The sequence below is a fragment of the Taudactylus pleione genome, unplaced genomic scaffold, assembly GCF_031769625.1.
Source record: "Taudactylus pleione unplaced genomic scaffold, aTauple2 ptg000607l, whole genome shotgun sequence".
Classification (NCBI taxonomy): Eukaryota; Metazoa; Chordata; class Amphibia; order Anura; family Myobatrachidae; genus Taudactylus; species Taudactylus pleione.
The window spans coordinates 1,189,794-1,217,500 of NW_028285009.1; the positions used below are offsets into that span (position 1 = coordinate 1,189,794).

The 27,707-nt window shown below is 43.9% G+C and overlaps 1 protein-coding gene and 1 pseudogene across 3 annotated transcripts in view; one reads left to right on the forward strand and one right to left on the reverse strand.

Moving 5' to 3' along the window:
- Positions 1–27,212, forward strand: DALRD3 (DALR anticodon binding domain containing 3). Of its 2 annotated transcripts, none has more exons than XM_088454005.1 (13): positions 1–238; positions 920–1,227; positions 2,421–2,713; positions 3,680–3,738; positions 4,743–4,859; positions 7,598–7,668; positions 16,375–16,433; positions 17,519–17,601; positions 18,782–18,905; positions 19,004–19,062; positions 20,422–20,535; positions 22,577–22,645; positions 22,732–27,212. In XM_088454005.1, the coding sequence occupies exons 1-13, from the start codon at positions 56–58 to the stop codon at positions 22,849–22,851; spliced, it is 1,659 nt and encodes a 552-aa protein (XP_088310131.1). In that variant the 5' UTR covers positions 1–55; the 3' UTR covers positions 22,852–27,212. The 2 variants fall into 2 exon arrangements, with proteins under 2 accessions (XP_088310131.1, XP_088310133.1); XM_088454007.1 differs by lacking the exon at positions 1–238 and adding an exon at positions 250–437.
- LOC148480687 (uncharacterized) overlaps positions 24,645–27,707 on the reverse strand; it is a 45,659-nt pseudogene continuing 42,596 nt past the window's right edge. Inside the window, exon 5 of the transcript XR_015871949.1 lies at positions 24,645–25,931. The product of XR_015871949.1 is annotated as an uncharacterized LOC148480687 (transcript). The remainder of the gene's footprint in view (positions 25,932–27,707) is intronic.

Consider the following 27,707-nt stretch of genomic DNA (forward strand, 5'->3'; position numbering starts at 1 on the left):
AAAACAGTGTCTGCAACACAAAGGTTCCGTTTCGTATTCGTACCTCCCATCTGCCATGGAGCGCTGCGGGACGGGTCCAGTCTGGGTGTCCGAAGCCCTGCGGGCCCTCGGGGCTACATTAGAGAACTCCCAGGTGCCCCCTATCGCCTGGTTCAAAGAAAGCAGTCAGAAGAACCTAAGGAGCAGAGACTTTTTGGCACCCAGAGGAGCGCTGCAGAAAAGCTTCCCGGGTGGAGAGGTGCATGACACGGGGCTGATCTAAATGTTAAGGCATGCAAGCTGCAGGGGGAGGGGATCCTTTTATGGAAGGCACCCTGTGGCAATGATGCAGTTGTGGGAACTACAAGTCCCAGCATGCCTTTGTGCCAAAGGCATGCTTGGGTTTATAGTTCCACAGCTGCTGGAAAAGATAGATTGTCAAGCCTGGCTGGATGGAGGTATTTATCTCTTATTGTCATGTTGTTATTAGCATTACTTTTGCAACCACTTTCATTGCATTAAAGGTATTTTCCATGAATGCACCTTGTATGTAAATAATATATTCTTTATAAACTCATTATAAGGCAGCATGTGTCCACTGTCGCTGTAATGGTGGACAGAGCATGCTGGGAGTAATAGTGCAACCGCAGTGGAAGAGCCACGGGGTCACCTGCCAGTATAAATAAGAGTATAAAGGAATTAAATCTGCTGATTTCAGAATGATTTAATTATTTATGTAAATATTCATATTACTCAGATCATATATTAGCAGTATATTGTTGGTAACATATGCTCTGAAGCTGAACTCAGCCATAGCATGGCGCCTACCATTCATGGAGCGCTAGTGACATCACTGAGGCACGAGGCACCATTTTGTCGTGTGTTAGTACCATAGTTTCATTATTGTGTCTTTTTTGTATTTTTTATTTTTTTTGTTCAGATTCCTGAAGAACTTCTGCAAAAACTGATGTCCCTAATTGTCCCAGGCGTCCCCCCTATCAAGAGGTGCCAGCAGTCTGAAGCCGGACTCGTCGTTCAGTTGGACAGGCCGGTTGTTTTCCATCGGGTCCTCAGAGACTTTACTCCATATTTGAGACCCGTTCCTTCCGTACCAGGCAGCACGCAGAAGGTTGTTCTCCTGAATTGCGCACCTCTGCACGCCCGTGACAGCCTGGACACCTTTAAACTCAGCCACCTGAGGGCCGTGTTAATAGCAGATCATCTGGCTGAGGTGCTCAGATCAAGAGGGTCTGTAAATTCCTCCATTGATGTGCAGACAGCTACTGAATGTGCGGTGGGGGTCACATTTGTGCAGCCACAGCTGGAGCTAGAAGTATTTTGGGGGGCAATGGTCCATGCAGTCATGCCATGACAACCCCATTAGTGCTTCAATAAATTATTGTCATGGTTAGGCCTATGGATTCACCTAAAGCTGCATACACACACAACGATTTTTTGAACGATTATCGTTAAACGATATTTAAAGATAATTGTTTGGAAAAATCGTTCACTTTCTGAGTCAAACGATGAACGATTATCGTTCATGCGCGTTCACGTTTGTAGTTCAGTCAGACTTGTCAACTGAACGATTTTCATTAAGGGAATATGTAAAAATCGTTTGTAGTTCAAAAAAATCGTTCATTACACTTTAAAAATCTGACAGATAATCTGATAGAAAATCGTTCATATAATCGTTGGTAACAAAATCGTTGTGTGTGTATGCAGCTTTAGGCTTTACATGGGATTAGTCTGGTATTTACATTTTGTTAAGCGGCCTCGTAAAGTGTACCTACCGCCTCTGTACATTAATTTATCCAACTGCAAAATTATATACCTATTTTTAGAATGTTGGATGCAGTTATTACTATATGCTCTTATTTTATAAGATAAAGGGGTCTATGAACTAAAGCCTTGGAGATAGATAAAGTACCACACCCAGGGTTGCATAAAATTGGATTAAAAAAAAAAAAATCAAAAATGGATTTATTTGATTTAAATTGGATTTTTTATTAACAAGTTTCGTTTTAAATAAACGTTTAAAAATGTAAACCGTTTACTTAGGATTTTTTCTTAAAAATTATTTTTATTTAAATCCAAAAATATGATTTAAATCAAATAAATCCGTTTGTTTTTATTTTTATAAAAAAAAAAAAATCGATTTTTATGCAACCCTGACCACACCCCTTAGAATTTAACAGTTATTGAAAAGTTAATATTGATTGAAATTCAAAATTGTACACTAATGTGTCACATTGTGCGATGGAGTTTGGAGAGCTTCAGGTTCAACCGAGACCGTGCCGTGTATTATCAGCGCAGCAGCAAAGTGCCCTGGAAATTGTTTTAAAATATTTTCTGCTAATATTGTTTTTTGTTTTTTTTGTTTTTTTATATATTTTATTCCCTGTTTCCCCCTTCGAGCTGAATTTCCCTCTTTACCCTAGAGAGCAGGTACATCTGGTTCCAGCAGGGCACAGCAAGGAGGTGGCGACGTTTTTAAACCAGCTAGGGGTCTCTTGGCCCCGTACTGTAGAAACAGACGTTCTAGAGGAGACTGTATCAAGTTATGAAGGCTACCTGAAGGGGAACATTGTCACTGGCAACACCAGTGTGGACCCCAGGCAACCAGGAGAGGGATTTATCCAACGTGCCCTCTTCAGCGTCCCACTGAAATCTTACACAGAGGAACAAAACTTGTGTCTACAGGGATATGACCCGAATTTGGACACCTTCCAAGGTAAGATGCGAATTTCTGACCATGCTTCTCGTCCCTTCTTGACCGCTCACTACATTTATGTGTCCTGCTGTCTCTTCACCACCTACGGTCCTGCAGCAATGACCAGATCCCGGAACCCATTAGGGTCTAGTCATGTGATTGCTGTAATAATTAGTCCCAGTGATAACGGTAAAAGTTTGTATACAGAAACAAATGTACTATTGTAAATAAAAAAGTTGTTCCCACCAAAGACAACATAGAACTTTTATGCAAATACTTTTGTTCATTTTGCTTTGATAGTTGCAGTGTCACGTCATTGTCTCTAGGTGTCACTGTTGCTTTAGACTTGGTTGCTGACATTCTGTAGCAATAGTGACACCTCCTGTGTAAGTGAGAGTACTGCATTCAGCCAAAACAAATGCTTACATGTGGCCTAATTGTGTCTTGAATGATGTAGTTATTTATATAGCACCCAACATATTCTGATGGGCAACTTCTAGTAAAAAGATTCCAAAACGATGTGCAGCATTTTGTCAGGTGATGCATTGTATAACAGGCATACAATATTATTAATTAAAATGGTAGCACCCGAACCAGATCTTCTGACAGTCTTAGAACATTTCATTTGTCACAGGGTAAAGAAGGTTTTTAGAAAGCCCTGTCTGACACGAAGTAAAAGGGGACTTCTATTGGTGTTCCGTACCCCTAGCACCCTACTGCAGCTTCCACCATAGGCTAGGAACACTTTTGTACGTAATTCACCTGTCTGCCGAGCTTACTGAGTAAATAGGCCCCTCCCATTCGTGTGATGTCACTGTGTACAAAGCTTACCTGTATTTAAAGCAAAAACTGTCTAGATGTGTGGATCACTTCATATAAGCAGCTTATCCAGGTCCCTCAGATGTACATGAGGCCTGATAGAGATCTATATGCACCCAGTGTATGTTTATGTAACATCGCTCATCTGTAAATGTCTTCTCCATTCAGTGAATACAGAAGATCTGGCCCATGTAGCGAGGCTGCAGGGATCTGTGCAAGAGAGAGTGGTGAGTACAACACTGTGTTGTGTATATTACACTCCGTGGTGTTTCTATAATGGGCGATGGGGGCTCGGTGCACACAGAATAGACCTCACTATGTGCTGATTTAGTGGACCCCCACCCCCTTCTCTGCACCTGCTGCTGGCGGCCATCTTTTGGGTGATCTATTTGGAGAAATGACTCCGGTGTGGGAGATCACAAAGGCTCTGGTACTGTGCCAGTCTTCTGCACATGTGCTATATTTCTGACCAAATCATCCAAGATGGCAGCCAGCAGGAGGTATAGGAGGTGCTGCTGTGTGCTGGGCTGCACGCTGCTGCTGAGCAACCGCAGCAGTCTCCTCTTCTCTGCCTGTGGGAGGGAACGATCACACTGATCACGACTCCCCCTAGATTTGTGCCGGGCTGAGGAGCTCACAGCGCCCCCCTCCCCAGCATGCAGCGGTTATTTTTTTTATTTATTTTTTTCGAAGGGGGCGATTAGGCCACGTCCCCTTCCCCTGGGTCCGGACCAGCTCTCTATGGCCCTGACCAGAGGCCCATGCTTTGCTCGGTATGCTGGAGGCACTTGGGTCTAGCGTGCCATATAGGTCACCTCTGAGAGGGAAGGAGGTGACGCAAGAGGGGGGGAGCGGGACATTGTAGTAGAGGGACTGACCCCATGAATGCCACTCAAAACATCCTGAAGAGTTATCTTGTGGCGCTAACGTATAGCATATACTGCACACAGGTGAGACTGCCATTTTGTAGAAGCTCCTGGTATTTTCCAAGGTCCGGTCTATCCATTCTCTAAAAACCACAGACCTCACTGAAGCGCTGGTTCCCAATGAACTAATAGGCTGCATTTTCCTTAGTATTGGTTCAGCCAGCAAGTGATTGTGAGCATAGATCTTTACACAACCCATGTCCTGTCTTTACCCCAGTGATTTCCACATGCTATCCACTCGCTGTCTCTATGACTTGGAAAGATCTTCCTTGTATGTGTATTTTTTGTTTTTCCTCGGTGAGTAGAAGACGGCGGCGCCCTCCACTGTGCTACATGTTGTCAGCTGCGAGGAAGAGTTCCACCAGCAGAAGCTAAACCTTCTATGGAGATTGCTGGACCCCGGAGCCACAGTCATCACTCAGGTACAAGCTAAAGTCAGGATAATTTGGCTGAACAGGGAGGATCTCGTTCAGAGTGAGTGGGGCAGCACAGACGGTGTAATGGTTAGCGTTACTGCATCACAGCGCTGAGGTCATGGGTTCGATTCCCACCATGGCCCTACCTGTGTGGAGTTTGTATATTCTCCCTGTGCTTGCGTGGGTTTCCTACGGGTACTCCGGTTTCCTCCCACACTCCAAAAATATACTGGTAGGTTAATTGGCTCCAAACACAAAATTAACCCTAGTGTGTATGTGTGTGAGCATGTGATAGGGAATATAGAGTGTAAGCTCCACTGGGGCAGCAGGGACTGATGTGAATGGGCAAATATTCTCTGTAAAGCGCTGCGGAATATGTGTGCGCTATATAAATAACTGATAATAAAATAATAATTCAGTTTGTACGGAGGCAAGCTACTGGCTGCTCTCTCATGTAGCTATATTCATTCCTAACTGTAAATCACAGCAGATGACGGTGCGAGAGATCAGTGAGCGGATCCAGGTGAAATATCTGTGCATCAGTTCTCGTCCCAATCCGCATGGAATTGAAGTTTGAAATAAATGATCATCTGTATCTAGTATGTTTGTTCTCTAATATAATAGCTGTGCTGTCATTGGAGGCCGGAGGGTTTATTTATCCATTGCCGGGTTTTACCTTTGATGAAATATTAAATCGCACATCAGAGGCCGCCAAAAAGTTGCAGTTTTGCAAAAAGTTGTCAGTTGCTAAATAAACCCCTGAGGCTTTTTTACTTTTTTTTTTTACCCAGCATTAATGAAGGCATTTTAGACTAGGGGTGAGTATCCCCTGAACCTTGAGTGCCTAGAACATGCAGGGTGTGCAGTGCATATTGGTCCATGTCAATATTCTTCATGTCTACATGGATGTTATGTCAACAAGATTAACTCTCGACAAACTGTCCCTGGTGGTCTAGCCGTGTCTCACCTTGTACCGGTGGCTGCTGCGGCTCCAGCATAGGAGTGGGGGGGTACGGGGGGCGACAGAGCCTGCACACGGGCTCACTCGTCTAATACAATGCCCTTGAAAGTACCATGAATCATTCTTACTGTAGGTATAAAGTCTATCTACCATAATAATTAACACACTATTCTGTATAAGCTGTAACTCTTTGCTCCACCCAAATATAAATATGTAGTTTGCGTACAGTTCTTTAAGAAACCTAGGGGGCGATTCAATTCAGTGCGATGTTGAATAGCGCCGGGAAGGCGTTCCATGAACTATTCAATTGACCGCGCTTTAAACTCCCGACTAGAGGATTTCTGCTCGCACCCTCCTGAGGTGCCAGAAGAAATCCAACAAAACTAGTGCTGCGATGCTGGTTTGCCGCTTAGCGCGTGCCACTAGCAGCATCGCAGGCGGCACTTAAGTCTGAGAATGTCGGTTACCGCGACTAACTCTGCTTACGGTAAACTGCATCTCCCGACGATGTGCAGATGGGGACAATGGAACAGCTCCTGGAACTCCTCCGCCGGCGCTGTCCAAATCGGGCTGAATTGATTCCGCCTCCCTGGTGTCAAATGATAACGGACATTCAGGATGATGCATAATAACCTTTTAGTGCATACTGTGGTAATAATTATATTGATTTGTGATTACGTTATAACAAATACAATAACCATGCAGCTATCTTGCTTGCCCATTGAGTAGTTTAAATGTTGACACTTAGAGTTTTTTTTTTTTTTTTTTTAAATAAAACACTAAATACAGTGTCCTCGTGGTTCCCCCCAACTTTTGCTGGTGTTTGGTCGGACAAGTGTCTCCGTGCACTAACCTACGTGAGAGGGAAGATGATCATTATATAATCGCCCAGCAGCTGCTGTGCACTGGCTGCAACTGTCACACAGGACCCACGGGGTTAATGTTGGACGTGTAATGAGACACTTCCTGCCGTTACCCAACGTCTGATCCTACTCGGAGATTACCGGGTCTTTCTTTCCTGTTCGAGGAAAAAGAGTCCGGCCTTTTGCCCCGCTAAGAAACAGCCCTGACTAGTACATTAGTGAAGAGATCCCTTAACGTCCTTGATGTGCCCTCATTTTGGGCCTGATTCAAGGACGTGCGAAATCCACATGCAGTGCCGATGTTCACGTAGTTGGGCGATTACACCGATGTACAGCCACAAGCATAGGAGGACTGTCTATATAATATACTAGCTGAAGTACACCGCATTTCCCGGGTTTAAATTTTCAAGTTATTAAGTTTTATTCTGTGTTGTTGTCCAAATCCATGTACTGGAAGGCCCAGAACAGGCTCCCTGGGTCATAGTTCTGCCCAGCGTCCCCGGGTCAAAGTTCTGCCCAGTATACACCAACTGGAGGTCCGACCGGGACCTCATCCCACCTTGTATGTCTTCTGGGATCCAATGTTACCACTCTGTGAACTTCCTTTCAAATCCATCCAGTGGAGGCTCAGAACAATCTCCCGGGGTCAAAGTTCTGCCCAGCGTACACCAACAGGAGGTCTGACTGGGACCCTAAACCCCCTAAAACCTGGCCAGGATCCAACTGGACCACCTCGTGTTGGTTTCATCCCAGTCGGTACAGGGGTGTCCGAATGCATAACCGGACAAACAAAGACCAATGAATTTTATATACAAGATCTATATTGCAATTTGTTATTGTTGCTAAAACTCTTATTTGTAACTATCTATATGAATTACAGACTGATACATCCTCTCTCTTTCTGTCTTTTTATTTTGCAGAAGCTTTTGATATGTGGACCAGTGAAAGTTCTCAATTCCCTATCACCCATCAGTGGCCCTCAGTATTATCAGTAAGTGCTTTCTAGGGCCAAAGCTACAATGTGTGTGAGGAACATAACTATACATTGCGAATCCAGTAACTGATTAAACTCGCTGGTATCCTAAGGCCTAGTATATTGCCATTTCACACTGATAGTCTGAAAATGAATGTCAGCGAATGGACCAGTATGTAGACACTCTGTGATAAGGGTTTGCTGTGTGATCATTGGTCTGTTGCCTGCACTGTCCCGGAACATCAACGCTCGTCAGAGTACAATGGCGTTTTATGGGGGCGCTTGTACATTCTGCTGCATTGAAGCAATGAAATGCGCCTGTAATGTTTTGTCAGAAGTAGTAACAAAATACAGAGGGGATCTGTTTGTTCTATTTAAAACTTAGGGCCTGGGACTTCCGGTGGGCGGGGCATCCAGCATGGCCGCTTTTTAGCTGAGCTCCTTACACCAGGCAAAGAATCGCAGGTCATCCTGTCGAACTTTAAAACTTAAAGAATATTTGGGTCCTCTATAGCATTCCCTACTGCTTGGGGAATCTGCTGATACCCATATCGCCTAGGAGCACTCATTATTACCCCGGAGTCCGGCCATTAATTTTGGTGGCCTGCATGACCGCCTACGGACTGTTTGGCGCGAAAACGCTTACCGCTGGCTTCCCCTAGGAGATATCCTGCACCTGAGCCCCAGTCCGCAACAATCACTCACCTGACTAATGTCAGCTTGACCGGGCGGTGCTGCCTTGGATCTCTGCGGGGGCCCTACAGGTCTGATGCCGGCGGATCCTCGTGGAGCGCGCCGTTCCGGAATCTCCTGCTGTGCCCTGTCGGCTGAACGGATCCTCCACTCACGCCCCTGTGAAATAACCCTGGCTGTGGCCATCCGTTCATCGCGCTACTTACTGGGCGCGGCTGTCGGGAGGCTGTCGCGCGCCGCCGCGTGAGACCGGGCGCACTGTGCAGACTGTCGATTTGGAAGTGGAGCTCTACCAGAAGGGTGAGGCAATCATCTTTAATAACCTGCTCCTGATCTGTGCGGCTCTGAAGGAGTCCAATGGTTCCGCTGTGTAACTTTTACAGTTTCCTTTGGGATCTTATTGTGACCTGGTGACGTGGCTGCTTACCTGGGGTGATGTGTGTTGCCTTGAATGCCCTATCGTCCTGCAATTGACCCAGACGGGTAACCACTGCACAGATACTTCCCACTGACTCCAGCTGAGGCGGTTGGTGAACACTCCAACAGACACCCCTTTTGCCTGACTTACCTTATCTGCATAATAGTGTTAACTTGGGAACTATGACCTGGTTGCTATTCGGAAGACAATTGGAGCTGGTGGCCGGATGCTTCACCTTGTCGGTTGGTACCCTACAGATCCCTGTCAATCCTATCCCCACACCGCGGTTCCTGCGGTTTCTGGGTGCTGAGGAGGCTCCGCTGACTCTGTCCTTGAGCTGCTGTTGACTGGACTTTCTATCTTTGCTATCCCCGGAGCAGGTGGGAGACGGGGAGATCAGCTTGCTGCTTTTGGCTAATACTCAGGCTGATCTTGGACTTTGCTGTGCCCGTGTTAAAAGTTTGATAAGTAACATTGCTAATTATTAATACTTGCTGTTTTTCCTTTTTCTTTTTGCAAGTTTATAGTATATTGTCTTTTATATGTACTGTATCTGATCTAACATTAATTCACTGCTGCCACCTAGTGGTCAAAGTGACAAACAACAGTATCTAATTCTAGCCTCTATGATAATAGTCATTTCATAAATTATCTATATAGTATTATTGCCACATACTGGCAGTAAAGGAAGCAAATTTTGTCAATATCACTTTATAAGTACACGGTATATCATGGAACCTTTTTAGGGCTTCAACATATAGAGGAATGCAATCCAATTATTCTTGTTCAGAATATAAGACATGGGCATCTGACAAAGTGATGCATATTTTTTAATCTTCATAATATGATTACAATATAGGGGTGATTCGTGCACATCTACTCTTGTACCTTGCTATATCTCTTGCTAATTTGGTGTCTTGTTGAGGAATTTGGAATTCTTCAGACCTTATTAACTGCTAAAGATCTACTTTGAGTAGAATTTTCTAGGGATCTCTTGTTAGGTTATGGACAGATACGTCCGTAAGTCTACTCCCGCTACATCTTCACAAGGGTCAACGAGTAAAATGGGCAAAGTATCTAAAACTCCAGCAAAGGTTATTCCTCCTTCACCAACACGTAGTGACACTGCTGATATGGAACCTGAGGAAGCTACAAATTTTAGTCATAATTCTCAGAGTCCCTCGTCAGTTGCTGAAACTGCTCAGGAAATTTCTAAAATACTAATGCCCCTAATAGATAAAAAATTGGATTCCCTCCAATCATCATTTGACGCTGCTCTTGCTAAAATAGATTCAAATGCCTCCAGACTCACTACTTTAGAGCAGCGAGTTAGCGATGTGGAGGATCGCTCCCATGATATGCAACAAACTGTAGGCACGCAATCAGATGGCATACAATCGCTTTTAGTCAAAATTGATGATATGGAAAATTGACTTCGAAGAAGTAATTTGAGGTTTATTGGGGTACCTGAGCAAATAACTGGCCAAGCTCTGGTTCAACTGGTAACCCACAAAATTCCTGCAGCCCTAAATTTGTCAGAGGATTCCATCTTGCCCCACGTGGAGAGAGTCCATAGAATAGGCCCAGAAAGACCAGCGCCTAATTCACGGTCTAGACCGGTGATTGCTAAGTATCTAGACTATCGAATGAAAGAAAGGATACTTGCTGAATATAGGAAGATACCCACACTAATGATAGATGGTTTTAAGGTGCTCGTATTCCAGGATTTTTCAGCAGCGGTTACACAGAAAAGACGGGAGTTTTCAGATGTGTGCAAATTATTGTATGAGCGCAACACTAGATTTGCTTTACTATACCCTGCCAAGCTGAGAGTGGAGGATGGGGGTCAAACATTGTATTTTTCAGACCCTAAGTTTGCTAAGCGTCATTTTGGCGTGGGTATAGATAGGGAGCGCTCACCACAACGTTCACCAAATAGATGATTGGATATCTGATATAGTAGCATTTTAGGGTATGACTCTAATTTCTAAAGTAACCACGTTCATTCCTAGGAGTAGATTGCTTATTTACATTGGATGTTATTTTGTTAACGAGTATCTAATATTGAATGACATCATGTCTGATTGACATAAAGGAGCATTCCTCATTTCAGTGAAGATTTTCTAGTATATTGCGTCACGTTTTGTTTGCTACTTTATAGGTGATATTGAGTAGTTCAGGTGTGAATCACAGGTTGTAAGTGATGAACACCACATTGAAATGTTGGAGAGAAAATAAAAGAAAAGGGTGTAGGGGACATTGCACAAAAAGGTATAATGCATCTATTTTTTTCTGGTTTGTTTTTCTTTCTTATTCTTTTCATTTATATTTTTTTGTTGGCTCTCTCTCTCGTTTTCTCTCTCCCTCCCTGGGGGACTCTGGAGCCGGAGGACTCGCATTCTTCAAAAAAGGTGGTCTCCGCTTGCTGGGACGGAGTGCCACGTTTTAATTTAATTTTGTTCTTAGATTATTTTGTCCCACGACAAGGTATTGGATAAGACATGTCTAACGATATGACTGCTGGTAACACTGGGTCATCGGTTGGTAAGTTTAAATTTTTATCCTGGAATATTGGGGGTTTGAACTCTACTATTAAACGCAAAAGAGTAGTAACTCATTTAAAAAAATTTAAATCTGATGTTATATGCCTGCAGGAAACGCATTGGGCAGAGGGAGATATTTCTACTTTGAGGGCCCCATGGATAGGGGAATGTATTAAGGCTAGCTGTAGCAGAAAGATCAGGGGGGTGGCCATAATATTTCAAAGGAATATGCAATATTCTATTATAAATACCATAACTGATCCTAATGGTAGATTTTTGATTATTGATGTAGAGATTCAGGGTGCCTGTTATACTCTGGTAAACTTGTATGCGCCAAATGTTTCACCTCAAGAATTTATAGGCAGGGTGATGGACATCCTAGCACAACGTACTAACTATGCATTGATAGTGGCGGGAGATTTTAATTCGGTAGAGAATCCCTCATTGGACAGACAACCGACTCCCCGTTCATCTAATATGACAATCTGGAGACAATTCCAATCTTTCAAAGCAAACAATCAAATTACGGATGTTTGGAGGCTGTTGAACCCTACAGATAAATCATACACTTTTTATTCGGCTGTCCATAAATCTTGGTCGAGAATTGACTTATTTCTGGTATCAGACAGCCTGGTATCTAGAATACAGGATTCCAGATTACATTCAATTCTAATATCTGACCATGCGCCCATCACAATTTCTTTGAGTCTAACGCAGTCACCGAGGGGCTTGAAACATTGGAGGTTTCCGTCTTACTTGTACAAGTCCACTAAATTTAAAGACCACCTATTAACACAGTGGATGAATTATCAAGACGATAATATAGAGGCATGGGATACGCCAGTAATTTTTTGGGGTGCATCGAAGGCTGTAATGCGGGGACAGATCATGGCTTTTGTCTCTTCCCAAAGAAAGGCAGAGGCTGCTGTTTATAAATCAATGTCAGAGGCCTTAACTTTAGCGTTACAAAATTATATAGCAGACCCTACTGAAGTTTCTCGGGAAACGTATGTTCAGTCGAAACAACTCTTAGACTCGCATCTTTTATCCCAAGCTAAAAAGGATGTATTGTTTACTAAGCATAAATTTTACAGATGGGGGAATAAAGCTGGAAAGTTGCTTGCCAACATGTCTAAGCCCTGGCGTAAAAGAACGTATATCACAGCCATTAAAGATCCACATACTAATGCTTTACTCACTACGAATAAAGAGATTATGAGTAAGTTTGAGGAGTATTATAAGGACTTGTATAGAGATCTTCCTTTTGATCAATCTCGATATGATGCTTTGATCCCTGATGACTTGTTGCCTTTATTAACTATAGAACAACAGGAGGCACTCTCTGGAAAAATAACACTAGATGAAGTGCTGTCGGTTATATCACAGTTACAACTTGGGAAATCACCAGGCCCAGACGGTTTCTCAAACGAGTATTATAAAATATTGCGGCATCAGATGGCTCCGATTTTAGTGGATTTGTTTAATGATATAATGGACAACAACTCTCCATTTCCATATTTTACGAATACTACCACAATATTGATCCCTAAACCTCAAAAGGATGCCCAAAAATTGGAATCATACCGGCCTATCAGTTTGTTAAATACAGACGTAAAGTTATTAGCTAAAATTATGGCAAGTCGCTTACAAACTATTTTGCCAGAATTACTAACTCCCCATCAATTGGGTTTTGTAAAAGGGCGTCACTCAGTTCGAGGAGTTAGAGCGGCCATTGCCGCAGTGGCAGTGTCAGCCGGGGTATCTTCAATTTCTACTAACACTTTATTAAGTTTAGATACGACAAGGGCTTTTGACACAGTGTTATGGCCCCATCTATTTAACATATTACAAGTGCCTGGGTTCAACCCTTCATTTATCGGATTGATCAAATATCTTTATTTTTCCCCAGTGACGTCCCTAACGATAAATGGTTGTACTAGTGCACCTATAGAGATGTTTAGAGGAACAAGACAGGGGTGTCCCCTTTCACCCCTCTTATTTGATCTAGCTATAGATCCGTTGATTAGAATACTGGAAAAGGACAATCTTTTTAAAGGGATAAAAATTGGATCTAAAACAATAAAATTAACAGCGTTTGCGGATGATATTATGCTTTACATTGCCAATCCTCATGACTGTCTAATTCATATATTGGGGCTTTTGAAAAGTTTTGAAGAAATATCAGGGTTTGCAGTGAACATCAGTAAGTCAGAGGCACTTTATTTGGGCTCGCGCAATTCATTGCCACGTCTGCCTAGCGATGTTTCACTCAATTGGGCCAGGGACAGGATTGCATATTTAGGTATTGTAATTCCTAGCAATTTGGCAAACTTGTATCCTTTTAATTATAGGCCCATTATAAAAAAAAATTTCGGAAGGCTGGAGGAATATCACTCTGTCATATATGGGACGCGCGAGCTTAGTCAAAATGATTTCATTTCCAAGGTTAATGTACACGCTTCAGATTTTACCTTTGTTCATTACAGTTAAAGATCTGCGACTTTTAAATAAGTTATTTAGATCCTTTATATGGAATGGTAAACGGCCCAAGATTAGTTTGATAAAATTGCAACAAACCAAATGGAATGGGGGAATAAGCTTTCCAGACATCAGATTATACAACAAGGCAGCTATGGTCCGCTATTTGTCGGATTGGATAAATGGAACAGAAAATTACGCTAATACTTCACTTGAACTAGAGTTTTTAGATCAGGGCGATTTGATTACGTTTCTTCACTCCCATGATCAGGAATCACCCACCACAATTAAAACTAATCCATTATTGTGGAATACAAAACGAGTATGGCATTTAATAAGACATGAGGCAGGCCTTAACTCACACAAGTCATTATTTCTTCCTCTTGTAAGAAATCCGCATTTCCAATCTGGACAGGCGACATATCCGTTCACAATATGGCGAGTGGGTGGCATTCAGAGAATAGGTTGTTTAGTAGATAAAGAAACATGTCGGGCTTTGTCTTTTAGCGAAGCAGCAGAAAAGTATGATACTCTGTTGGGGTTCCCCATGGCCTTCCTGCACGCAAAACATTATATCAATTTAGTAATCCAGGAGTTTGCGGCGAAAGATTGGGATAATCCAGTAGATGACCTTCTTTCCAAGCCCCCAATACTTAAGAAAGCTATTTCTAATTATTACCAATATTTTAAAGTGTCTTTGGATCACATGTCCAATGCTAGGGGTCTTTCGAAGTGGGTTCATAAATTTCCCTTGTATACAGTTGACGAGCTATTGACTGCCCTTAATTATTCTTGTAAATCTTTAACATCAACAATATATGTGGAGATGTTCCTAAACATCTTTCATGGAGCATATTTGTCTCCGCATAGGAGTTTTTTAATGGGACGTTCGGTTTCTCATTCCTGTTATAGGTGCGGAGAAGATAATGCAGACTTATACCATTGCTTTTGGTCGTGCCCAATAGTCCGAGGATTTTGGTTACGGATTAAACGATATGCGGAGTCAGCTTTACTCAATTATATCCCTTTCATTCCAGAGTGGGCTATTTTTGGCATTATACCTACAGATACAAGGGCTAGCAAAGGAAGCAGAAGATTGTTATTGGCAATAAGCGCGGCTGCTCGTAAAACAATACTGCAGGAATGGATTTCGACCTCCTCCCCATCTTTTGCATTATTTAAGGCAAAGTTATATAACATATTTCGAATGGATTGGGTAGAGGTAGTCTTAGAGAAGGATAAGAAAGTAGAGAAATTTTTTGATATGTGGGAATCATATATATCTACATTATCCCTAGACATGCGGCGCCAAATATATTATAGTGTGAAGGATACATCTTGGTTTCTACTCCAGACTATTGGAAATAATCCACCGATAGACATCAACTCTACCACGACCTAATGTGTCTACATCGGATGCAGATGATTGTGATTCCTTTGGGGGCGGGGGGGGGGAGGATTGGGAGAGAGCCCTTTTTGTTTTTGTTCTTGTATTATTTATGTTTGTTTTTGGTTGTATTTGTCAGATGTTGGAAGTTTCAAACATTATCTGATATACAATATGATCTGATAATTAGGATATATACAGTGTTTATATCGAGGAGCACTACTATCATAAGCTACGTATATATATATATATGGTTTTTTGATTTGTTACTTTATAATGTCCGTAACAACTATGATCTATATGTCTAATGTACTCTATGTATATTTGTATTTTCTGTGATTGTTATTTTGATGTATTTGATTGTGCTTACGTGCAGTGTCTCAATAAAAGAAATTGTAAAAAAAAAAAAACTTAGGGCCTGATTCACTACAGATTGCAGTATAGCGTACGCACGCAGTTCAACTGCAATTAGTATGCTAATACATAGCGATTGCAATGCCACCGCACCACTACATAAGGACGCCCACTACACCTACGCGCACATCCGTAATGTTTAGCAAGACTGCGAAAACATCGGTACATTCGAGTACCATCGGATTCATACGCACAGTTAAGGCAGGTTAGACCTCACTCAGGAATTGCTAACTTCAGCGCACGCTTTGAGGCCTCAGGCTGTGTAGGGTATCGCAGTGGATAATTTATGCACGCCCATGTAACGGCGTCGAAACGCACTGGCACGCCTGCCAGAATGTCTTCAGTCCTAGTTTTATCCTATTTGGAGAAAAGCACTCCATAAATAAGATTTATTATTATTTGTGATAATATGCATTTGTGATCTATATAACATGACAAATGAATTAAATATGTAATTAAATAGCAAGTGTAGCCAGTATTTCACAATATACATCAACTTCTCTGAATGATCTACATGAAATATCTGGGGTGTTTATATTGACTGAATATGACCGTCAGGTTCTGTAACCCGTCTGTTAGCTGTCGGGAGATTCCCACAGCAGACAGTGTGAGTGATGGTTTTGCAGACTTGCTGTGTGGCTTGGTTGATTGTCAGACAGGGGTGGGGCCAGTGATGTCACAGACGCTTAAGTGACGGCTTTCTCAGCTTTTTAGCCAGTATCAGATGGAGCAGGATGCTGCTGTTTGCTAGTTATCCATCACAGAAATATTTTGTGTTTTCTCTTCTGCAGTCTCCGAAAATCTCAGATGCGTGAAGCTTCGGTCATGAAGTACGGGGAGAGCGTGCAAGGTTACATATAACATGTTTTTTTCTCCGCAAAGGTTTATTTAGTGTATAATAAATCTGTCATTCAGGCAGCACAAGGGATCACGCCTAATAGATGTACTGTATGGTACTGACTTTTATCTCTTAAAGTGAAAAATCACATACAGGGAACTCTATAATGTCCAGTCAGATTTATTTGTGTTGCACTTTGATAAACTGGATAGATTATCATCCTTATTCATATGGTGGCCAAGGTGTCCCTGACACCTTAAAAGTCCACCTTTTTAACAGTCCATAAGCGTATAGATATAGTGTAGTGTAGATATAAAGTGAAAAATAATTGGCGATATATTTACTAAAGTGAGAGTTTTTAGAAGTGGAGATGTTGCCCATAGCAACCAATCAGATTCTACTTAACATTTAACTAGCACCTATATAATATTCTCAAAATGGCCCTCTGCAGAAAAAAGGTTCCCCACCCCTGTTCTAGAAGATAATACCTGGAATCTGGTTGGTTGCTATGAGCAACATCTCCACTTCTAAACACCTAGGGGTAAATTTACTAAGATGGGAGTTCTATTAAGAAGTGATGTTGCCCATAGCAACCAATCAGATTCTACTGCTCATTTATCTAGCACCTTCTAGAATATAATACCTGGAATCTGATTGGTTGCTATGGGCAACATCACTTCTTAATAGAACTCCCATCTTAGTAAATTTACCCCCTACACTTTAGTAATTATACCCCTTAAAGTTCAAAACAATGCAGAGCGTAGGAGCATACAGGCCATATAATCATTGCTGCAGATGCAGTAATCATACCCACAAAGTCAGCGCTGAGGGGGCAGATATAAATGGTTGACAATGGGTGAACAAGTAACAACAGACGGTTACATACGGTATACAGTTGTAATCTATACAGACCATGCACCCTGTGTGCCATTCCTCCTCCCAGTGTCCCTCTGTTATCACTGTCCTGCACCCGTCCCCTACACAGAGTCGGCCATTTTGTGAGGTGAACCAGCATTTAGTGGAATTCAGTCTATCCATTCACTATGAGCCGAGACCTCGCTGAGGCAGCGTCTGAACATTTACTTGTTCTGTGTCAGGTGACAGCTGGGATGACATCATCAACTCTCTAACCGCCGCCGCAATCAAGTTCGAGCTACTGGCGACGCCTCATCGCACCCAGGTAAATGACCATTATTATTTTGAAAGACTTTTTATTTATTTTTTTTAAACATTTAGTTCCAATACTACATCTATTGCTTTCTGTGTGACCTAAAGCTCCCCTGGCTGTGTAACTACCACAAAGGAAACGACATTTCTGCCATCTAGCGCAAAAGAAAATGGCCCATAGGATCCTCATCCTTTTCCTTTATACTGTAAATGTCTTCCATGGTCTGTTCAGGGCAGATGTCATTGGGGGTAAATTTACTAAGATGGGAGTTCTATTAAGAAGTGATGTTGCCCTTAGCAACCAATCAGCTTCCAGGTATCTTCTAAAAGGTGCTAGATAAATGAGAAGTAGAATCTGATTGGTTGCTATGGGCAACATCACTTCTTAATAGAACTCCCATCTTAGTAAATTTACCCCATTGTCTTTTGTATAAGATGAAAGCGATTACTTCTCGGAGATGCCGGTTCTGGCATTTTTATTATATATTATTTGATACTTATTTAGTAACTGAGCGCATCATATTTTCTGTAACTCGCAGCATCCAATCACGAATTGGCTTTCATGTTCTAAACCATGGTAAACAAATGCCAGCTGTCAACATACTGGCTGTTATTGGGTACTGCACATTGCATTGTATTAAGTAGTGTTCATTCTAGCACCCTGCAACGATCAACACTTGCAGTTCCTCTCTCCTGCCTGGGGTGTCTCTCTCTGCTCTGGTGCTTCTAGCACACTCTGGTCTGTATATCAGTATTTTGTTGCATTAGCTGAGTGTGCTAGAAGCACCAGAGCAACAGGGTGCTAGAATGAACCCTATTAAATTAAGCCCCATTGTATTCGTGGACAGTCGGCCGAGAATTGATTTTTCAACGTTTATTATTCAATTAAATGTGTGACTCAATCGTTGGCATTGATGGGATAGCTTATGGGAAGGAGTAAGCCTGTCCCTGCATTAATGATAATTACATATCTGTACGAGGAAGTGCAGATGTTTTAGGGAATGACTGGACTCTCCATTAATGTAATCCATATTCCCTGTAATGATGTGACCAGTGTGTGTGTTACAGAGGATCAGGTGGGAAAGGATCAGAGCACTAGAATTGATAAAATATAATAGTAGAACAAAATGTCATTACAACAAGAGGAATTATAAAAGTATAATAAAAACATTTTCTTTCGGCTTTGCATTCAGGTAACTGTAAACACAGAGGACACGAACATTACGACGAAGGGAACAAAGAGTGGAGCGTTTGTGATGTATAACTGCGCTCGTCTGGCCACCATGTTTGACAGCTATGACTGCGCTGTGCGACAAGGTACAAAGTCCCGTCGGTTACACTTGGACAGGAGCCAGGCATGATTCGTGGGGCGGGGATTGCATAGGGTCAGGTGACCAGCGTTCCTCTGTTTTCAGGTTTGTATCCTGAGTTCCCCCCCGCGGAAGAAATCGACTATTCCAGCCTGAGTGAGGAGGTGAGAACGTGCTGCTTTGGCGTGCCTGTGAGCGGCCCCGTCCTTGTGTGTGTGTCGACCAATCCACAGGGTGCATTCCTGCAAAGCCCGGCTGTCAGTCACTCTGTGTCTGTGTTAGAGAACCTGATTGTTCTGTCGGGGAGTGAGAGAGAGTATGGTGGACTTATTTACTTAACCACTTAGCACATCAGATGCGACCACATCAGGCCGGGCTTTCCCTGACACGGTGGCGTCAGAGGAATCTGCAGACGGCTGCTTGAAGCTGATCCGCCAACCGCTCCCGGGCTAAGGCGACCCCTCCTCACTACCCCCTCCTGCTGGCCGAGATACTGGAGGAGGGTGATCCACAGCTGCAGGAATGCAATCTTGCCCAGGAGCTCAGGGCACCAGCGGGCCACTGTCCATAACTGGCGAGAGCTATCGGTAATCCGAACAGGATTGCCCAGAGTCTTCTCTGTTCTGTCTGCTGCAGCACAAGTGCGCCTCCCCTTCTCCCAGGCAGCAGACATGGACGACCCTAAGGATCACCCACCCCCCTGTAGGTGATCTCTCCTTGCAGGACTGTGAAGTCCTACAAGAAGTGGCTTATATGGTTTAAAAAATGTGGGAACATCTTTAGAAAGGAATGGGTATGTGATGCCGGCTGTCGGGATGCCTCCTGTCAGAATACCGACAGCGGCATCCCGATGGTTGGTATTCCAAGTCAGGTAAGTACACTTACCCTGGCCCTCCCTTTTTGTAGCCTAACCCCCCTCCCCCCCCTTCCCAAAAGCCAACCAGGCTACGCTCCCTAAACCTAACCCCCCCCCCCGCCTTACCCTGCAGCTATCGCTAAGAACGCCCCAGACTTACCTAGTTCGGGCTGGCATCGGGATTAAGATAGGCGACTGTATTTCAACGCTTATCTTAAGTCCTTTCTCGGGATTCCCCTGTCAATATTGAGACCGACGGCATCCTGGCCGCCGGTCTCATAACTAAAAATGTTTCTAAAGGGGATGTAGTTAAGGATAATATATAAAGTATCTCAGTAACCGGCAGCCTGTGATCTATAGTAATGTAGAATGTGTGTGTATGTTAGGTCCTCTGTTGTGTTTTCCTGATTGGGCGTCACTTACAGATATCTGATTTGTCTGTCTGTGACTCTCTCGGTGATGTATCATGTTATTATAACCTGCTTACATGATCAGTATTAGCCCCCTCCAGAACGTTCCTCGTTAATCACTACGATACTGAGGTTCTCTCTGGAGATTTGCCGGGGGCCATGGAGAGGAGCAGGACGGCCTCATCCCTCTCTGCAGTGGATTGCAGCCTGTTGGGGTTTGCTCAGAGCCAGCTCATGTCTTCCGTTTCACCACGCAGGGAGAATGGCTTCTTCTCTTCAATTATATCATGATGTTCCCAGAGGTCCTCAGCCAGTCGGCACAGATTTCCCTGACGGCCCCCGGGATCCGGGTCACAGCTAACACGGAGGCGGTGAGTTGTCTCCTGGGGCTGCCAGTCCTCATTGCCTGCTCCTTACATGGGATAATGTAGCTGCAGCATCCAGCAGAGCCTCCTAGGCCTAGGTAGACTGTGGGCCTGATTCAGCAAGGATCGCAAGGAAGAATTTGCTCGCAGTTGGCCGATGTTGCGTCTCTGCGCATGCATGTGCGTCTCAATGCGCGTGCGTGAGCCAGTCATTACGATCAAGTAAGGGATAGCACGGCATACGCAATTAGCACGGAGAGACCGCCGATGTTGGTTTACATGAAGTGCCGTTTGTGGGTGGTGACGGGGGGTGGTCAGGCGAACGCAGGCGTGCCTGTGCGTCTGAATTGCGGTACAGGGGTGTGCATAATTAAGCTTGTGCGGCGGCATATGCAGATGTACACAGGAAGCTGCCACAATCCTGCGGCTGGTTAGGGTTCCCACAGTTGTGCGTATGGGTTCGATGGTTCCCGATGTTACCGCTAGCCTGCGTGCTGATCAAGCATTGAGTAAAGGGAGGTGGGCTGGCTTTATGTAGTGCTGGGCGTCTGCATCTTGTGTTGCGATTGCCGTGTGAATGCAGTCATTAGCATATTCTCGCAGTGGCCGGGTACGCTTTGCGATCCTTGCTGAATCCGGCCCTGTGATAAGACCCTGGAGAGGGTGGGTGTAACCTGTATGCTGCTGCTGGTGGTTGGCAGGTAATTGCTGAGGAGCGTTTAATTAGGAACTCGCCATCTCATTATCCCTAGTTTTGATCTGGGTAGGATGGAGGAACCTGGAACAGGTTACAGCACAGTTGGTATACGTAGTAGTCAGTATTACTACCACACAGACCTGAGGTCATGAGTTAAATTCCTGACTAAGGCACCACCTGTGTGGAGTTTGCACGTTCTCCCTGTGTTTGCGTGGATTTCCTCCCACATGGCAAAAACTCTATAGACAGACAGGGAGGAGGGGCCAGGCACACAGACAGGGAGGAGGGGCCAGGCACACAGACAGGGAGGAGGGGCCAGGCACACAGACAGGGAGGAGGGGCCAGGCACACAGACAGGGGGGAGGGGCCAGGCAGGCAGACAGACAGGGGGAGGGGCCAGGCACATGAGAGGGAGGGAGAGAGAGACCGAGACCATGAAAGTCTGTCCATGTGGTAGGGAATATAGGGCCTGATTCAGAGCCGTTCGCTATTTGTGGTCGTTCGTTCAAAAACAAGGGGTGGCTATTCAAATGATCCGTTCGCAAATTGCAGTCTGTTCCCACCTCTAAGTCTGAACGAGCGAGCAAAACATACGCTCGTTTATTTGATAAAAACGCCCCCTGGCCGCACGCACCATACGTCATGTCCGCTATTTATTAGATTAATCGAGTACATCGTACAGCGTATGAACTGCTCGCTATTCTTGTGGTTGGTGTTTTCAACCGCTATTTTGCGAGCAGTTCTGAGTTAAAAAAAACCAAGTGACGTGGTCAATGACGCTGCTGTATTAATTATGCACTCCCTTAAAACGCCCGTTTTGACCTTTAAGCACGCCTGCGTTCGGATCTCCACTCCCCGTTTTCAAGCACCTTCCCCTGTTACCACCCACATACGCCTCATTCTGTCACTCAAAATAGCAGGCCCTCGCTATATTGCGTACCAACGATTTTCGTCCGCACTGACTGGTTCGCGCATGCGTACTAAAAACCGTACGCATGCGCAGATGTGCCAACATCGCTCGGAACGAGCGTACTGCCGCTAGCGAGTGGCTCTGAATGAGGGCCATAGAGTGTTATTGGAAGGAGCAGGGTCCTCCAGCAGCACAGAGTATATCAGGTGATGTGTCAGTGAGGACAGGGCTGCATGTGACACGGGCAGTGACATGATGTGAGGAGGGGAATGGAGGCAGCAGGAAGCCGCAGACTGAGAGTTATATAATGGAAGGAGCAGGGTCCTCCAGCAGCACAGAGCACATATGAGGGTTCTGTCTTACTGGTGCTGGAAGATTGTGGTGTGAAACGCTCCTATCTATGAAACGACTGTGAGACGTCCAACTTTTTTTTGTTCCAGGTATGTAAATTCCTTGTCAGCCTCAGCATGGACTTCAGCTGCTATTATAACCGAGTGCACATTCTAGGGGTAAGTTTTATCAGACAGATGCAGAAGGGCAAAGCATTGTTCATCGACCTGACAAAATGAGCATATGTGTTATGAAACCCCCGCAGGAGCCGCTACCTCATCTCTTCCGCCAGTTATTTGCTCGTCTGCAGCTGATGAAAGCCGTCAGAAGTGTTCTGCATTCTGCACTAGACACTCTGCACATACATCCACTGACTCAGATATAACACCCCCCTGGGGGGGGGGGGGGGTGTAACGTGTCTCGCAACCTCGAGGGGATGGACTGCGTCACTGAGAGGAGTCTCACTGGAACACCGAACGTGAGCTGAGGGACTGCAGCAAAGCCTGGATTCTAGTGTTCCCAGTATTGAGCACTCCCAGAGGCCCCAGGCTGGTCCTGTTACTGCTGCCGCTGGGGGGAGAGATCAATACACAAAAAGAGCCAGTACCTTGTGGTTAGAGGAAGGACCTGGAAGTGGAACTTAAAAGACAATATACTGGTGTTATCAGAAGAGATGTGGACAGTCATAACATATTTAAGAGAGGAAGAATTCCCATCAGAAGAATCTTCTATAGATAAACATATGTGTATAAATATATCTATTACTGAGACTACATAATATATATGACATTCTGTTTTATATTTGCTGTTCAGCTAACCATCATCTATTGCACAGGTTCCCAAACTCTGTCCTCGGCCCCCAAACAGTGCATGTTTTCCAGGTCTCCTCACAGAATAACAAGTGATATAATTAGCTCCACCTGTGGATTTTTTTTTTTTTTTTGTGTCAGTGAGTAATGAATACACCTGTGCTCCTGCTGGGTGACCTGGAAAATGTGACCTGTGTGGGGTCCTGTGTCGGTGAGTAATGAATACACCTGTGCTCCTGCTGGGTGACCTGGAAATTGTGACCTGTGTGGAGTCCTGTGTCAGTGAGTAATGAATACACCTGTGCTCCTGCTGGGTGACCTGGAAAATGTGACCTGTGTGGGGTCCTGTGTCAGTGAGTAATGAATACACCTGTGCTCCTGCTGGGTGACCTGGAAAATGTGACCTGTGTGGGGTCCTGTGTCGGTGAGTAATGAATACACCTGTGCTCCTGTTGGGTGACCTGGAAATTGTGACCTGTGTGGAGTCCTGTGTCAGTGAGTAATGAATACACCTGTGCTTCTGTTGGGTGACCTGGAAATTGTGACCTGTGTGGAGTCCTGTGTCGGTGAGTAATGAATACACCTGTGCTTCTGCTGGGTGACCTGGAAATTGTGACCTGTGTGGAGTCCTGTATCAGTGAGTAATGAATACACCTGTGCTCCTGCTGGGTGACCTGGAAATTGTGACCTGTGTGGAGTCCTGTGTCGGTGAGTAATGAATACACCTGTGCTCCTGCTGGGTGACCTGGAAAATGTGACCTGTGTGGGGTCCTGTGTCAGTGAGTAATGAATACACCTGTGCTTCTGCTGGGTGACCTGGAAATTGTGACCTGTGTGGAGTCCTGTGTCGGTGAGTAATGAATACACCTGTGCTTCTGTTGGGTGACCTGGAAAATGTGACCTGTGTGGAGTCCTGTGTCGGTGAGTAATGAATACACCTGTGCTCCTGTTGGGTGACCTGGAAATTGTGACCTGTGTGGAGTCCTGTGTCAGTGAGTAATGAATACACCTGTGCTCCTGTTGGGTGACCTGGAAAATGTGACCTGTGTGGGGTCCTGAGGACAGAGTTTGGGAACCACTGATCTATTGTAATCAGCTATTTATTGGCTAAAAGGAAGCTGGCTGCATTGTAATTCTACTGACAGGAAGTCTACTGTGTAGAAGAAAATATCTCCCCCCGTCATCCATGATCACCACACGATCGCTTCAGTTCTGATGGATACCAAAAACTTTTACTACTCATAATAATACAAACATAAATGTAACTCCTTTATCTAAGACCACTTGTATTTTAGGTTCATTAAAATGAATGTACAGCAAAGATATTAATCATCAGTTTGTTTAATTATTTTTACTTTCTTTACTTCCTATAGCATATTTCAGCTAGAGATTTGTTTTAATGAATGAAGGGTTTTAAAAAAAAATAGGACAATACTTGGCCAATAAATGAGTTAGGCTTTTGAAATTCTTGTACCACAATACAAATAGATCACAACAGAATCAAAATGTCTGATCTAAGTGAGTATGTTTTACATAGAGAAGAGCGGCAAGAGAAACTTCACATCATTTAATAATAAAGTATAAATGTTATAATGTGGCCATTTTCTAGGCTGTAACCAAATTCCTTTATAGTACAACCTATCAATTCACTGTGAACGAGACACCTCATGGAGGCAGCCATTTTGTGGGCTGAACCAATTTGTTAAGAGCTAGTGACCTCACTGAGACACCAAGGGGGGGGGGATTAAATTAGCCATAGGGAGTACCTGCAGCTAATTGATCGCACTGTCCTATTCAATTAGCTGTTGGAACCCAGCATGCTAATTGCCAGAGGCAGGATTTTTCATGGAATCAATGGATTACCGCATGGAGAAAATTTATTAATTTAATAGCTTTTCCCCACGCAGCGCGATCAATAAGCTGCAGGGTGTATCCCATGGCTATATTAAATCTGTCCCCCAAGTGATGTTAGTGGGTCCTAACGAATTATTAAGGTTGCATTTTAAAGAATATTCTGTTAGCTAACAAAATGGCTGCCTTCACTCTGTGCACTTCAAGTTTCCTTCATTGCTGAGTCCTCTGTGGTAAATTGACACTGTTATTATAAAATATCATTAAACATCAGTTTATTCCAATCGCCGCATCAACATGTATACAGATCGTTGGCGCTGGAGCCAGTGCTGCGGACTCTGGTACTGCGGCAGCTCAAAGAATGAGAAACTGAAATTGCGGCTGAAGCTGAGCTCCGTCACTGTGGGGACCGGTGGTAATTTCATGTTATGGAATTTATTCAGGGGCCGTCTCTTGGTCACACCGGTCCTGCCCCTCTGTTTAGCTCTGCCGCTAGGTTTGTCTCTCAGGGGCTGCTGTACAGGAAGAGGCGGCGGCAGCAGCAGGTCCCCGCTGTCATGGTGGTTTATGGCGGGCTGCGGGTCTCTCAGACTTTGGCGGCGGTCAGTCATGTTTTCAAAGCACGCCCTTGGAGATGGGATGCTACGCAGGAGAGCGGTGAGGGAGCTCTCTGAAGGAGACTCTGCCACCCACGGCGTCATATCACTGGCTAGCATGGGCAGAGACTTGTGCTTTCCCCCCTTATTAGATGCCTTCAGTGTAGGAGGGGTGTCTTTGCTCTTGCCAGCATTTCTCTTCCTAGGAGCTAAATAATAATAACATAAAACAATTATTTTAGTTTTTAAATGGAACATTTGTCTCATTCATTTAAAGTGCTACTGCCACTTACCCACAGTAACGGCTGCCATTTTTAAAACTCAAAGATGGCAAACCAAAGGCACATCAGACCGTTGTTGCATTAATATATAAGTGAAACTGGCATTCCTTTTAAGAGTGTATAGAGCAGTGGTTCCCAACTCCAGTCCTCAAGTAACTCCCATCAGGTCATGTTTTCAGGATTTATACCTGTGGAAGCAGGTGGGACAGTTATCCTAGGAACAGGGAAAGGAAGACCGCACTGGAAAGAGTGGCTGTTGATTTTTAATGTATGATATATATCTCTTAGAATGACCTATTCAAGAAACAAAATATATATTGCATTTTCTTTCAATATGCATATTCCCAAACAAGTGATCATAAGACCTTAGTCTTAAAAGGATCAATATATAGGTGGGTAAGTTCCTGGTGCTCCCCAGAGTCAAATAAATAGCATTTAAGGAAAAAGAGAGAAAAAGGACTCTTTGTGGGGGCATCTGATGACACATGGGCCATTTGACATGTCATCAGCACACGTGACGCCAGCTTCTTCCCCAGGCACAGCGGCATGCACTCGTGCAACTAACATCAACACAGACTGTATTTCTGGACTGCCGGCTGATCAGGTAAGTGGCGTACACCCCCTGCACTGCCAGGCGCATCAGGGCAGACGGCCACGAACCCTGTCAGCTTACCTTTTCTGACATTTGACTGCAGCAGTGTGTACATGAGACTATCAAGTGTTTTTCTAAATATTATGCTGATGACATGTCAAATGGCCCATGTGTCATCAGATGGTATTGAATTATAATTCTGATATATGTTACATCAGCTATCTTCTTGATTTTCTGGACAATTATTTAATTGGCGACCTAAACATATTACCATTGGGTTGTTGAATATACAGTCTTGTTGCCAATGGATAAGGTGCATGCAGGCATTGGTATTTAATAACATACATGACACAGATATACCTATCTATTATTGCTATATGCCTAGTCTGTGCTTCACTGGCGTTGCATTACAGTGCTGAATCTGCATAAAATACACTTTTATTGGTTTTCAATTATCTCGCCTGGCTTTTTGTCAATTCCAGGAGGAATATACCTCCGTATATCTTTACCTTCAAAGACAACAGTGTCTATATTATATGTTTGTGCTGTGCATTTGTTTGTCTAAACTGAGAGATTATAGTCTCCAGTTAAACTACATGTTTTCTGTTGTATGTAATATTTGTGATAATTGCTCCTTTTAATATATTTTCATTAAAAGTTAATTTTTAATCCTGCTATATTAGCCTTATCTCAGTACCTATTGTGTGCCCCCACAAAGAGTCCTTTTTCTCTCTTTTTCCTTAAATGGGACAGTTATCCTGCAAAATAGATTTACTCACCTGTGCATAACTTAAACCCCCTCCCCCAGAAAACATGACCTGTTACTAGAGGATTGGAGTTGAGAAGCGCTAGCGTAGAGAATAAGAGCCAATGGTAACAAATATCCATGAATATTCCCTAAACTGGAGACCTGTAAATATAAAATTAAATATCATACGATGGGTAAATGTATCTTTATATTTATGCCTTTAGGTTCATCTAATGGTGACCCAGGTATGGATTAACCCTCTTAGATCTGTAGACAGTACACCAAAGGGTTAATTTGCGCCAGTTTGCTAGCATTGCTCAACAGAGAGTCCTGTCATCCTGTACAAGCACAAGGTTGCTGGACG